The 13946-nt window shown below is 44.8% G+C and overlaps 1 protein-coding gene and 1 non-coding gene across 2 annotated transcripts in view; one reads left to right on the top strand and one right to left on the bottom strand.

The window, feature by feature from the left end:
• The window catches only part of KIAA1549L (KIAA1549 like), a gene marked incomplete at its 5' end in the record, with an annotated part of 207429 nt that overhangs the window by 126710 nt on the left and 66773 nt on the right, over nt 1-13946 (top strand). The window contains 3 exons of the mRNA XM_038764237.1: nt 1676-1827; nt 4819-4990; nt 9228-9391. Of these exons, the coding sequence (XP_038620165.1) occupies nt 1676-1827; nt 4819-4990; nt 9228-9391 (488 nt within the window). The remainder of the gene's footprint in view (nt 1-1675; nt 1828-4818; nt 4991-9227; nt 9392-13946) is intronic.
• Nucleotides 11499-11626, bottom strand: LOC119944414. The gene has a single exon (XR_005455895.1). It is a non-coding gene; the product is annotated as a U6atac minor spliceosomal RNA (small nuclear RNA).

Raw genomic sequence — 13946 nt, forward strand, 5'->3', positions numbered from 1 at the left:
CCCTCCAATTCCTTTCCAGAAACCACAGTGACTGAAAAATTAGAATATACTCACTAGTTCAATGACCTGGACATTGGAGAGGGCAAGAAAAAGCAGTGTTTTCACACAGCTGTGGCATCTTTAACTAATCAGCCAAGCCCAGCAACTTATAGGTTCAGTTTTCCCCTGCATGGCTGGATGTGCCAAGAGGAAATCCCAAAGGATTTTCTCTGCCCTGGGGCACGAGAGCATCGCTGCAGTATTTTGACTTCATTTTATTGGACTGCGGCTGGTAGCTGAAACAGAGACTCTCAAAAGGGAGCTGTACCAGAGTACTGAGAGGCATTCACATTGCTAAAATCCTCCCTTTCTGCTCCATGCAAACTGCTACCAGGCGACCCAAACACTTATTCTATCCTGCCTTGATTATTGCACCTGTCTACTTGCTGACCTCCTGGCTACCTGTCTCTCCCAACTCCAGTCCATACTTCACTCAGCCGCATGGCTTATTTTTCAACAGTCACATCAGTCTGTATCTCCCCATTCCTTCAGTGGCTGTCCATCCACCTCTGGATCAAACAGAAACTCCTTACCATTGGCTTTAAAGCACTCAGTCAGCTCTCCCCAGCCTACCTCACCTCACTGATTTTCTATTACAGCCCAGCTTTCACACTCTGCTCCTCTAGTGCCAGCTTACTCACGGTGCCTCTATCCCATCAATTTCACCACCTACCCCTTCCCATGTCCCCCTAGAACTCCCTCCCGCTCCATACATCCCAGACCCTCACTGTCTCCACCTTCAAAGCATTATTCAGGTCACATTTCCTCCAAAGGCCTTCCCTGGTTAAGCCAGCCCTCTTCTCCCTGGCTCGCTCTCCCTTTTGCGCCATCTATGCCCTGGGATCTGTGACTTTTGGACACTTGATATTCTCCCCACCCCCATCCTCACAGCACTTATGTAAATGTCTTTAAATTTATATATTATAAAATCATTATTCATATTCATTCATTCATTCAATAGCATTTATTGAGCACCTACTGTGTGCAGAGCACTGTACTAAGCTCTTGGGAAGTACAAGTCAGCAACATTTATGTCTGTCTCCCTCTCAAGACTGTAAGCTTGTTATGGGCAGGGAACAGGACTGCTATGTCTGTTATTTTAATAATAATGATGGCATTAAGCGCTTACTATATGCAAAGCACTGTTCTAAGCGCTGGGGAGGTTATAAGGAGATCATGTTGTCCCATAGGGGGCTCACAGTCTTAATCCCCATTTTACAGATGAAGTAACTGAGACACAGAGAAGTTAAGTGACTTTCCCAAAGTCACACAGCTGGCAATTGGAGGAGATGGGATTTGAACCCATGACCTCTGACTCCAAAGTCCATGTTCGTTCTACTGAGCCATGCTGCTTCTCCCAAGCATTTAGTGCAGTGTCCTGCACACAGTAAGCTCTCAATAAATACTATGGATTGATTGATTAAGTGCTTGGTGTTCAAACTACAGTGAGTTTCGACCTGGGCCACCCTATTTTAGAGTTATCACTACTGGTATTTATTGAGCACTTACTGTGTGCTGAGCACTTTACTAAGTGCCTGACATTATCAAGGCATATTGTAGCAGGGGTGGACTTCTCTTGAGTGGCCTGTGGTCTATAGATGGTGTGAATGATGTGTTTCCCCTCTCTTCCCACCAGTTCTGCAAGGGGTGGACACGGCCTTGGTTGGACTGCAAAACCAGAGCTTCGCCAGGGTGATGGAGCAGAGGCTGGCCCAGCTGTTCATGATGTCTCAGCAGCAGGGAAGACGGTTTAAGCGAGCCACCACCCTGGGCAGTTACACGGTTCAGGTCAGTTTCCCATACAGGAGACCCCAAGTGAGAGTTGGAACCGGAGTGAGGAAGACAACACAGACAGACACATCCTTTGGGCACAGTTTTTAAAAGCCTGGGGTAATCCCTCCACCCTCACCCACCGGTAGCAGTTTTTCAGTGCTGCAGGGCAGGAGTGGGTTTCTCATTTATAATAATAATAATGATAATTATTATGGTATTTGTTAAACATTTACTATATGCCAAGCATAACCATAAGCACTGTTCTAAACATTGGGGTAGATACAAGTTAATCAAGTCCCTTATGAGGTTCACAGTCTAAGTAGGAGGGAAAACAGGTATTGAATCCCCACTTTGCAGATGAGGTAACTGAGCCACAGAGAAGTGAAGTGACTTGCCCAAGGTGATATAGCAGCTAAGTTGCAGAACTGGGATTAGAACCAGGTCCATCTGACTCTCAAGCCTGTTCTCTATCCACTAGGCCATGTTGCTTAGCAAGGGAAAAAAAGTCCAACTTCCAACAAAATGTTACAAACCTTTAGCATACTCTGGGAATTGGTTTCAGGGAGCAAGTTTGGTTGATATCTGATTGTGAGGGGAAGCTCCAGCTCATATCCCCTGCTATCTGACGGGTGACTTTTACGCTTGTAGTGGTTAGCCCCCACTGGCTACTAACCAACTACACCCCGGCAAACAGTGGAGAGGTCTTCAACCCATGGCTCCAGAACAGAATTAATCTTGGCTGAGGAGAGGCCTGGAATATTGGTGCAGGGGAACCCAGCAAATGCATGCAGGTGTTAACCGTTCCCTTGAGATGTGGGAGGCGGGGTTAATCATCCAGTTATCTTTCTTTTTCATTTCTTCTCTAGTGTCCCTGGCATGCTTAATCAATCAATCAATCATTGTTATTTATGGAGCACTTAAACTGTACTAAGTGCTTGGGGGAGTATAATGCAGCTGAATTAGCACAGGGAAACCTGAGGTTGATGGGGATTAGGGACTCCAAATGCAGAGATTCCATACCTTTAGTACTTAGTACAGTGCTCTGCACACAGTAAGCACTCAATAAATATGTCTGCAAGTTCCCTCTAGACTGTAAATTCCTTGTTGACGGGGAATGTGTCTACTAACTCTGTTATATTGTACTCTCTCAAGAGCTTAGTACAGTGCTCCATGCACAGTAAGCGATTGATTGATTGATTTTGTTTTGTTTTCTGTCTCCCGCTCCTAGACTGTGAGCCCGTTGTAGGGTAGAGACCATCTCTATATGTTGCCGACTTGTGCTCTGCACAAATTAGATGCTCAATAAATATGATTGAATTAATGAATGAATTGACAGATACCTGCAGGTTGTCTTCTAGGAGGGCATTCTGGAGTCAAAGCACTTTGTCACACAGTCCCAATAGTCAGTAACTGGGGGCCCTGATTTAGTCATATTAAGCCCTAAGTAACTATCATATATGTGGTGCTCATGTTAAATTTGAGCAAGCCTTCTATCCCCAGGTTATGGTTATGAAAAAAGAAGACAGCAGACTTGGCAATATGGAATCTATAGGGCATGCTGGCTGACAAATGAGAAAATTCAGACTAGTAATGAACTTCTGTCAAAATTATTAGTGCTGTGGGTTCAGCAACTTGCACGTGCAGCGGTTTGCTCTCTGGAAGTTCCAGAAATTGAAAATGAAAGAAGAGATCGAAGCATGTTGAAATCGCATGAAAACTGCTCCAAGGTTAAATATGTCCCCAAGAGGCTAAGGCCCAAAAGGAGATAGTGTTGGTTTATTCTTTTGCTCCCAAATTGCTCCTCATTTAGAAACATGCATTCTGTCAGCACCCATGATGGTGGAGTATCTCCAGGCAGAAGTATTAAGAGCCAGGTAGAAGGCCCAAGGTAATAAATAATTTTTTGTTTCAGTGGTATTTGTTAAGCGCTGACTTTGTGCCAGGCACTGTACTAAGCACTGGAGTAGGTAATAATATTAATAATGATGGCATTTGTAAAGCACTTACTATGTGCAAAGCACCGTTCTAAATGCTGAATATAATAATGATGGCATTTGTTAAGCGCTTACTATGTGCAAAGCACTGTTCTAAGTGCTGGGGAGGATACAAGGTGATCAGGTTGTCCCACATGGGGCAAACAATCTTAATCCCCATTTTACAGATGAGGTAACTGAGGCACAGAGAAGTTAGGGCTTTCCCTTCAAAGCCCTACTAAGAGCTCACCTCCTCCAGGAGGCCTTCCCAGACTGAGCTCCCTCCTTCCTTTTCCCTCCTCCCCCTCCCCATCCCCCCAGCCCTAACTCCTTCCCCTCCCCACAACACCTGTATATATGTTTGTATAGATTTATTACTCTATTTTACTTGTACGTATTTACTATTCTATTTATTTTATTTTGTTAATATATTTTGTTTTGTTGTCTGTCTCCCCCTTCTAGACTATAGGGTCTCTACCCGCTATTGGGTAGGGACCGTCTCTATATGTTACCAACTTGTACTTCCCAAGCGCTTAGTACAGTGCTCTGCACACAGTAAGCGCTCAATAAATTCGATTGAATAAATTGAATGAATGAAAGTGACTTGCCCAAAGTCACTCAGCTGACAATTGGCGGAGCTGGGATTTGAACCCATGACCTCTGACTCCCAAGCCCGTACTCTTTCCATTGAGCCATGCAAGCTAATCAGGTTGGACACAGTCCCTGTCCCACAGTCTTAATCCCCCTTTTACAGTGAGTTAACTGAGGCCCAGAGAAGTGAAGTGACTTGCCCAAGATCACACAGCCAACAAGCTGTGGAGCTGGGAGTAAAACTCAGGTCCTGCTGACACCCAGGTCTGTGCTCTATTCAGTAGGCCATGCTGTTTCTTGTTTTAGAGAATCCGTTTTCTCACTGAGAAAATCAATTTTAACCTCTCTCTGGCCAACACTAGCGATGGAAATGGAGATCTCGGGGCTGGGCCTTGGGTGAGGGGGAGCAGCCATTTCAATGCAGGTTCTCTCTTCCGCCAAGATGGTGAAGATGCAGCGCCTTCCCGGACCCAAGGATCCTGCCGAGCTGACGTATTACACTCTGCACAATGGGAAACCACTGCTGGGGACAGCGGCCGCCAAAATTCTCAGCACCATCAACTCCCAGAGGATGGCTTTGACCCTGCACCATGTTGTCCTCCTGCAGGCTGACCGTAAGGGAATAGTCTCCTTTCATAACCACGAGTCATCATCGTGTATTCCGGTTCCCTAGCGCAGCGTTTCCGGCCAATGGGTCAGAGTCTCTGCCCTAGGGATTTTGTGAGTCAAACACCTGAGATCTCTAATAAGGATAATTATGGTATTGGCTAAGCACTTGCTATGTGTCGAGCACTGTACTGAGTGCTGGGGTAGATACAAGATAATCAGTTCCACGTGGGGCTCACAGTAGGAGGGAGAACAGGTATTAGATCACCATTTTGAAGATGAGGGAACTGACACACAGAGAAGTTAAGTGACTTGACCAAGGTCACTCAGCAGACAAACGGTGGATCTTGGATTAGAATAATTAAAATCATGACATTTCTTAAGCACTTACTATGTGCCAGGCACTGTGCTAAGCACTGGGGTGGATACAAGTAAATCAGATTGAACACAGTCCTTTTCCCACATCGGGCACACAGTCTCAATCCCCATTTTATAGATGAGGTAACTGAGGCACAGAGAAGTGAAGTGACTTGCCCAAAGTCACACAGCAGACAAGCGGCAAAGGGGAGATAAGAACCCAGGAACTCTGACTCCCACGCCCATGCTCTATCCATTAGGCCTTGTAGCTATTCTGGGCTTGAGAGACCTGAAGAAATGTTTGAGTGATTCATTCAAAAGGCTAATTCCACCATATTCTGCCACTAATTCCATGCCGCAGTATAACGAAAGGGTCCTGGAAGCTAGAACAAGATGGCAGGCTTGAGGGAGAGTCAGCTTCAGTAATGGGAGCTATTTTACTGTGGTGATCTTTCACGGAGAGAACAGGAACGGCCATGTCATATGGCCATTTTAGAAGTGGAATTGGGGAGTGTGGTTTCCTGCTCTAAATGAAAGGTGCTACCTACCCCACTTTCTCCCATGGATGGTCAGTCGGTCCCCTCAAGAGTTTCACTTTTATTCCCCATGGGGAACTCATGGGAAAGGCCCTGAAGAAAGAACCAGGGGTTCACCCTAGGCCAACTAGCCACAGAAGCCCAGGGCAGAGAGGGGAACTTGCCCCTCCTAGTTCAAATGGCTTTCAGGTACCTTAAGTAGTCTGAGTAGATGCCTATGCCACAGCTACCAAGTGGGCAGGTCAGTCTGGCAATCATATTTATTGAGCACTTACTATGTGCACAGCACTGTAACTAAGCACTTGGGAGAGTACACTATAACAGTATAGGGCTCCCAGAGAGAAAATCTCTATCTTTACCCACTGACATCAGGTAAGCAACTCTTTTAAACTTAATCCTCACTTTCCAATGACCCCCTTCCCTTCCCTTACTCTCCCCCACCATTAAATCAACTAATGGCGTTTATTGAGTGCTTTCTGTACACTTTGGTAAGTACATTATAATAAAGTTGGTAAACCTGTAGCCTGCCTTCAGTGAGCTTACAATCTAGAGGGGGAAGAGTCTCACCACACCAATCCTCCACTATCCCCCATCTTGACCCCACCTGCCATTTCTTTCCAAACTTGTCCTCCCTCGCACCTCCCCTCTCCCAGGTATGCCTCCCCACTTCCCCCCACTATCTCGGTCCCTTGTCTCCCACCCCCTGTGGCAAGGTGGTGGAAGATTGGTGGTAGGAGTGGCACAAAGAACCAGAGGCACCGTCAACAGGGGGAAGCAGCATGGCCTTAGTAATAATAATAATAATAATGGCATTTATTAAGTGCTTGCTATGGCAAAGCACTGTCCTAAGCACTGGGGAGATTACAAGGTGATCAGACTGTTCCATGGGGGCTCACAGTTTTAATCCCCATTTTACAGATGAGGGAACTGAGGCCCAGAGAAGTTAAGTGACTTGCCCAAAGTCACACAGCTGACAGTTGGCAGAGAACCCATGACCTCTGACTCCAAAGCCTGGGCTCTTTCCACTGAGCCACCCTGCCTTGTGGAAAGAGCATGTACCTAGGAATCAGAAGGACCACTTATCTGCTGGGTGTGACCTTGGGCAAGTCACTTAATTTCTGTGCCTCAGTTACCTCATCTGTAAAGTGGGGATCAAGACTGTGAGCTCCACATGGGACATGGACTGAGTCCAACCAGATTAGACTCTTTCTACCTGAGCACTTAGGTCAGTGCCCGGCCCATAGTAAGTGCTTAAACAAACACCATTATTTTTTAAAGGACGGGGTGAATGGGGCTTCTATAATATGGAGGGTCAGGAATGGGAAGCGGAGGTGAGAGTGTGGAGGGAAGGACAAGTTTAGACTAGAAGCTCCTTGTGGGCCGGGAACATCTATCAACTCTGCTATATTGCACTCTCCCAAGCATTTAGTACAATGCTCTGTACACAGTAAATATGATTGATTAATTGAAAATTAAAGACAGGTGGAGATGAGGGGGTCTAGTCAGCACGGTGTGTAAAAAAAAATTGCTGACCTGAGCCTGGGGACAACAGAGGGGAGCTTGTCTCTGGGAGAGGCAGTGACCCTAAGTGAACTGAACTGTTTGACAGGGTACTGAGTGGATTCTATAGTAGCCACTTGACCCTCTCACCTTGTGTGCTTATGGAGGTGCTTTTCATGGCTCCATCTCTTTAGAGAATCCAGAGGGTGAGAGGGAGCCATGGCAACAATAAACTCTAGATAACAAGGCTGAGAGCAGTTAAAAATGAGATTTGAAATATTGGTTCCTTCTTTCCAACCAACGTCTGTTCCAGGGAAGAACAGTTTATCTCAAATCCAAGGCTGAGATTTCACTGAACTTTACCAATGACTTTCTGATTTTTTTTTCCTAAAAATGTTTCATCTCTGCTTGCATATTATTTTTTACTCAAAAGGCAATCCCATCCAGGACTTTGTTGAACTGCTCCCATCCTCCTCTCCTGAATCCCAAGAGATTCAGATCATTATTCATCCCCTTTCACCTGGGTACTTGGCTTTAAATGTCCCAGTGATTATACTCATTAATAGGATGCTTTGGGGTCACCTAATGTGAATCTCGAACAACATCAGAATAAAATGGTGAAATTTCAGGAAGCAAATCTCTCTCATCTGAAGGTCAAGAGATTGCAAAAGCTTAACCAGGAAAAAAAGCATTTAATGAAACTATAAGGGAAGATAACCACATTTTAGTTACATCTGGCAGGGAACGTGTCTACCAAATCTGTTACAGTGTACTCTCCTGGGGCACTTTGTTCAGTGGTCTGCACACAGTAAGCACCCAATAAATAAGATTGATTGATCTCTGACTCCAAGGGGAATTTAAAAGAGCTTCTGGGGCTTTTCTGATTTGCTAATGAAATAAAATATTCCTGGCTTTTAGACTGTGAGCCCACTGTTGGGTAGGGACTGTCTCTATGTGATGCCAATTTGTACTTCCCAAGCGCTTAGTACAGTGCTCTGCACATAGTAAGCGCTCAATAAATACGATTGATTGATTGATTGATTGATTGGCACCATATCCCAAACACCTTACACATTTTTTGCGTGTCTGGAAAACTGGGTATCATGACCACTAAAATGCATTCGATTCTCTTTATGTAAGAACTGAGTTCTTATTCATTATTCATGACATAATGCTCCAACATAAACACTTGTCGGGCAGACACATTAGCAGTCGTTGTTTAAAAATGTCAACTGATGCTTATTATCTAATTTGCTGTTTGCATACATTAATAATGTGAGTAATCACGAGTTGAAAATTATGCTAAGAATTTTGCTTTGTAAGTGAATTTTTTATGGTATTTGTTAAGCACTATGTGTCAGGCACTGTACTAAGCTCTGGAACAGTTACAAGCGAATCAGGTTGGGCACAGTGCATATCCCACAAGGGGCTCACAGTCTTAATCCCAATTTTGCAGTTGTGGTAACTGAGGCACAGAGAAGTTAAGTGACTTGCCCAAGGTCACACAACAGACAAGTGGTGGACCTGGGATTAGAATGCAGGTCCTTCTGACTCCTCCTGTCCCTTGCTCTGTCCACTAGACCACGCTGCTTTCCAGTGTTATAACTGATCATTTCAAAAGGAAGTTATATGCAGATCGGGTCTTAGTTAAGGAAAGGTTTAAAATGATCAAAATTAACAGATTCTCTCCTCGGGCACTGTCCAGTTTTGGTGTCCATCTTCTGACAGGGAATGAGTGGGGACCATAGCCTGTTTTTCCTTCCTGACCTCCATCGGTATTGCATGTTTTCCTTTGGCTTGTGTTGCCGGTGTCCTTCCCCGGGTCTCTCTCTCCGGCCCGGATCCTCTACAGCTGTGGTAAAGAACCCTCCCAACAACCTCTGGATCATCGCTGCCATCTTGGCACCCATCGCAGTGGTCACGGTGATCATCATCATCATCACAGCTGTGCTCTGCAGGAAGAACAAAAACGACTTCAAGCCGGACACCATGGTGAATTTGCCTCAGAGAGCCAAAGTAAGTGAACAAATGAAATCAGGCTTTCATGAGGAGGTTTGATTTCCTCAAAGTTTAAGTTTCTTCCTTCTTGGAAGACTATTTCTCCATCCTCTGTCCAACCAAGGCTGTTTATATGGGGAGGGAATCCAAGAGATGGCTCTTCTGGTGATGGGGGTGGTTAGTATAATTATTACATTTGTTTAGTGCTTATTATGTGCCAAGCACTGTTCTAAGCACTGGAGTAGATACAAGTTAATCAGGTCAGATGCAGTCCCTGTCCCACACAGGGCTCATAATCTCAGGGGAAGGGGGAGCAAGTATTGAATCTCCATTTTAAAGTTGAGGAAATTAGGACACAGAAAAGTTGTGACTTGTCCAAGGTCACAAAGCAAGCCTTTGGCACAGCTGGGATTAGAACTCAGGTCCTCTGACTCCAGGCCTCTTTCCACTAGGTCACACTGCTTCTCCTTATCCATTTCTCATATAAGGAGATGCAGCAGAGTAAAAATTTCCACATCCTCAGTTGGACAGTTTGATACCACACATCTCAAGGGCAGGGTCAATGACTTTTCTGTTAGTGCTTTGTATGGTGTTTGCCCACAGGAGATGATCAATAAATACTACTGATTTAACAGCCAAATAGCCATCAAATCAGCTCCTTTGGCTTGGGTCCCTGAATGCCTTTGCTTCACTTGTCTGGGAAGGGAATGAATCAGGAACCCACTGGAAGCCAAATTTTCAAGTCATCCCTTGCCCTACCTGCACTGGATTTCTTTCTGAAGGGTCACTGGTAGCAGGGGAAAGAAGAGGTTTAATGGAGCCTCCAGTGGAAAAAGCATATCATCATTACCCTATTTGTTCAGTCAATCATATTTATTGAGTGCTTACTGTGTGCAGGGCACTGTATCAGGTGACTGGGAGAATACAATACAACATCATAACAGAGTTGGTAGACACTTTCCCTGCCTACAGTGAGCCTACAGTCTAGAAGGGGAGACAGACGTTAATACAAATTAAAAAAAATGAATGAATATAATAATGATGGCATTTATTAAGAGCTTACTATGTGCAAAGCACTGTTCTAAGCGCTGGGGAGGTTACAAGGTGATCAGGTTGTCCCACAACGGACTCACAGTCTTAATCCCCATTTTACAGATGAGGTAACTGATGCACAGAGATGTTAAGTGACTTGCCCAAAGTCACACAGGTGACAATTGGTGGAGCTGGGATTTGAACCCATGACCTCTGACTCCAAAGCCCAGGCTCTTTCCATTGAGCCACGCTGCTTCTCCAGCATAAGTGCACTAGGGCTAAGGGAAGGGTGAATAAAGGGAGTAAATCCAAGTACAAGGGTGATGCAGATGGGAGTGGGAGAAGAGGTAAAGAGGGTTTAGCCAGGGAAAGCCTCTTGAAGGAGATGTGCCTTCAATAAGACTTTGAAGGGGGAGAGAATAATTGTCTGTCGGATAAGAAGAGGGAGGGCGTTCCAGGCCAGAGGCAGGATGTAGGCAAGAGGTCTGTGGTGAGATAGACAAGATTGAGGTACAGTGAGTAGATTGACATTCAAAGATTGAAGTGTGTGGGCTGGGTTGAAGTAGGAGAGCAGCAAGGTGAGGTGGGAGGGGGAGAGGTGACAGTGCTTTAAAGCCGACTGTAAGGAGTTTCTGTTTGATGTGGAAGTGGATGGGCAACACTACAGGTTGTTGAGGAGTGGGAAACAGAATGTTTTTGTAGAAAAATGATCTGGGCAGCAGAGTGAAGTATGGACATCAATACAGAGCAGAGTTCTTTCCAATGGACTAACGCAGGGCTTTATCAGGGAGATTTACCAGTTGCTCTCCAGTGTCTAGGATTCTTGTTACTAATAATAATGATGACATTTATTATGCACCTACTTTGTGCAAAGCACTGTTCTAAGTTCTGGGGAGGTTACAAGGTGATTAGGGTGTCCCACAGGGGGATCACAGTCTTAATTCCCATTTTACAGATGAGGTAACTTAGGCACAGAGAAGTTAAGTGAATTGCCCAAGGCCCGCAGCTGACAAGTGGCAGAGCTGGAGTTTAAACCCATGACCTCTGACTCCAATGTCTGTGCTCTTTCCACTGAGCCACGCTACTTCTAAAAAATAAAACTTGGTTAGATGCCACGAAGTAGTTGGCAATGCCTTAACCATATATGTGTTGTATAGGCCAATAGGACCTCTTCTGTCCATCTCAAGAGGAGTGCTAACCTTCTCTCTTTTCATACTAGCTGTTTCTGGTTCTAGGACCTAAGGCTTTTTGAACCTATAAAGGAATTAGATGAATTAATGGAGAAACAGTCACCATTTATATTCAGTTCTTTCCATTTCAACCTCCAATAGTAGTGAGAAGTCAAACAGTAACCCATCCCCGTTCATGTTGTTATGCTTATGTTGTACTTCCCAAGTGCTTAGTAAAAGGCATTGCATTCAGTAGGTAGTCAATAAATTTCATTATTAATACTACTGCTACTATTAATACTACTACTAGTACTACTACTACTACCTGCCAGAATTCAGCAGAAATGCATTTCCATTGGTCCATATGTTTAAGATGGTCCAATTGTTACTGCACAGATGTTTTAAGAAGGGAAAAAACAACTAATTGATAGTATTTGTTGAGTTCTTACTGTGTGCAGACCACTCTACTAAATGCTTGGGCAGAGACCTAGTAGACATATGAGTGGTGCTTCCAATCAATCAATCCATCATATTTATAGAGCGCTTACTGTTTGCAGAGCACTATACTAAGTGCTTGTGAGTACAATATAGCAGAGTTGGTAGACAGATTCCTTGCTCACAGCGAGCTTACTTTCAAGTTCTGGTTTGATGGTGTTAGGAAGTACTCATTTGGAAATAACCAACTGGAAAGAAATGAAGAAGTTCCAAGAAGGAACTTTTGTTTTCATCTTAGTTTTATTGGTTCTTTAGTTGGATCGGGCAGAACAGTAACTCCTGGGAAATATTTGTGACTGAGCCTTTAAATGTGAATCCATCCTACCAAGATTGCTAGTGATACCTGCATGACATGTCATTACTGGAAAAATGACTCCATTGGTTCTCTAAAAAGCCTAGAAGCCTATGGCTGCCACCTGCCTCAGGACAGCAATTTGTGCTCAAGATGGAGACACAATGGCTTCATTTTTCAGTTTTTCATATAACCCTCTCTTTTGGGCAGTGAGCAGACGATGTCTTGGATACTCTATATGCTTTTCTGATGTTTCAAACAAGGCAAATGATTAAGCAGACCCCTTCCTCATCCCTGTTGATCCAGTGAGATTGCTTTAAGCCCTTTGATTTCAGAAGCCTCCTTACTAAGGGCACTAGCTGTGGAGAGCTGCCTGTTTATTACTGCAGTTCCACTGCTACTACTTGAAAGGGGCACTGCAGTCTTTCCAAAAGGGCAGCAGATTGCATCCCTGGCCAGAGCCCGCCTTCCTGTGTGAGAGGCATTCAAAGCCTGAGAGAGGCTGAAGGAGAATGTTCGCTCTCAACCTCACTTCTTACCCTGGGAGGGTGGTGATGGACTGAGACTACCAGTCATGGGATGGGAGGCCCGCGTTCTTCTGTCCCTGAGGCTGGCTAATCAGTGCACCAGCTACTAGCAAAGCAGATGATCAGGTCCTTCCTGGAAGTGGTGGCCAGTCTCCTGTGATCTAATAGGCCCGAACATCTCTACCCCTCCTCAGAGCGAAGGTACCATGTTCGACACAGTTACTTTTCTTCTTAGCTGTGCTGTGATTACAGAAACGATGGGTAGCACTTGAAAATCGTTTCTGTTCCTGCTTGAATGCTTCTCAGCCCCTCCCCTATTGTCAGCTTCCTTCTCTTTATCCCTATATTAGCTTTGCAGAGCAATGAATCTCTTTGCCAACCTTCCCTTTTTAGCAAAAAACATATCAAAACAAAAGCCCCTGGAAAAGATTCTCTCCTAATGTTAGGCTAACATTGGGGTGAAATTTGGAAGGCTCCATGTGTCTTGGAATATATGATTAGATGGGGGCTTGGACCTAGGCTTATTTCCTCTCAGGAAATTTTTAAGTTAAAATATTGTTGTAGCCCCAGAGAAGTCATTCAATTGTATTGTTCATTCAATTGTATTTACTGAACACTTACTGTGTGCAAAGCACTGTGCTAAGTGCTTGTCTTTTAACGTTTGCCCTTTACATTCTTGCTCAACTGGGCCTCTCTCACTGTCCTCAAGCCCATACTCCAGACACCCCTGGCAAGACCTGGGAAGATCTTGAGAAGGACATGGGGCAGAGCTTGATCTGGGAAGAGTAACTCCCCTGCTTGGAAGATTTCTGGACTTCCTGCAGCTGCTGGCCTAGATACTTGCATTCTCTGTTGAATTTGTGGATAAGCTAAAGGGCCCTAGTTTTCGTCTTGTTCACCCCTCACATCCAATCCATCACCAAAACCTGCCGTTCTCACCTCCGCAACATCGTCAAGATCCTCCCTTTCCTCTCCATCCAAACCGCTACCTTGCTGGTTCAATCTCTCATTTTATCCCAACCGGATTACTGCATCAGCCTCCTCTCTGATCTCCCATC

This window comes from Tachyglossus aculeatus, chromosome 22 (genome assembly GCF_015852505.1).
Source record: "Tachyglossus aculeatus isolate mTacAcu1 chromosome 22, mTacAcu1.pri, whole genome shotgun sequence".
NCBI classification, from domain to species: domain Eukaryota; kingdom Metazoa; phylum Chordata; class Mammalia; order Monotremata; family Tachyglossidae; genus Tachyglossus; species Tachyglossus aculeatus.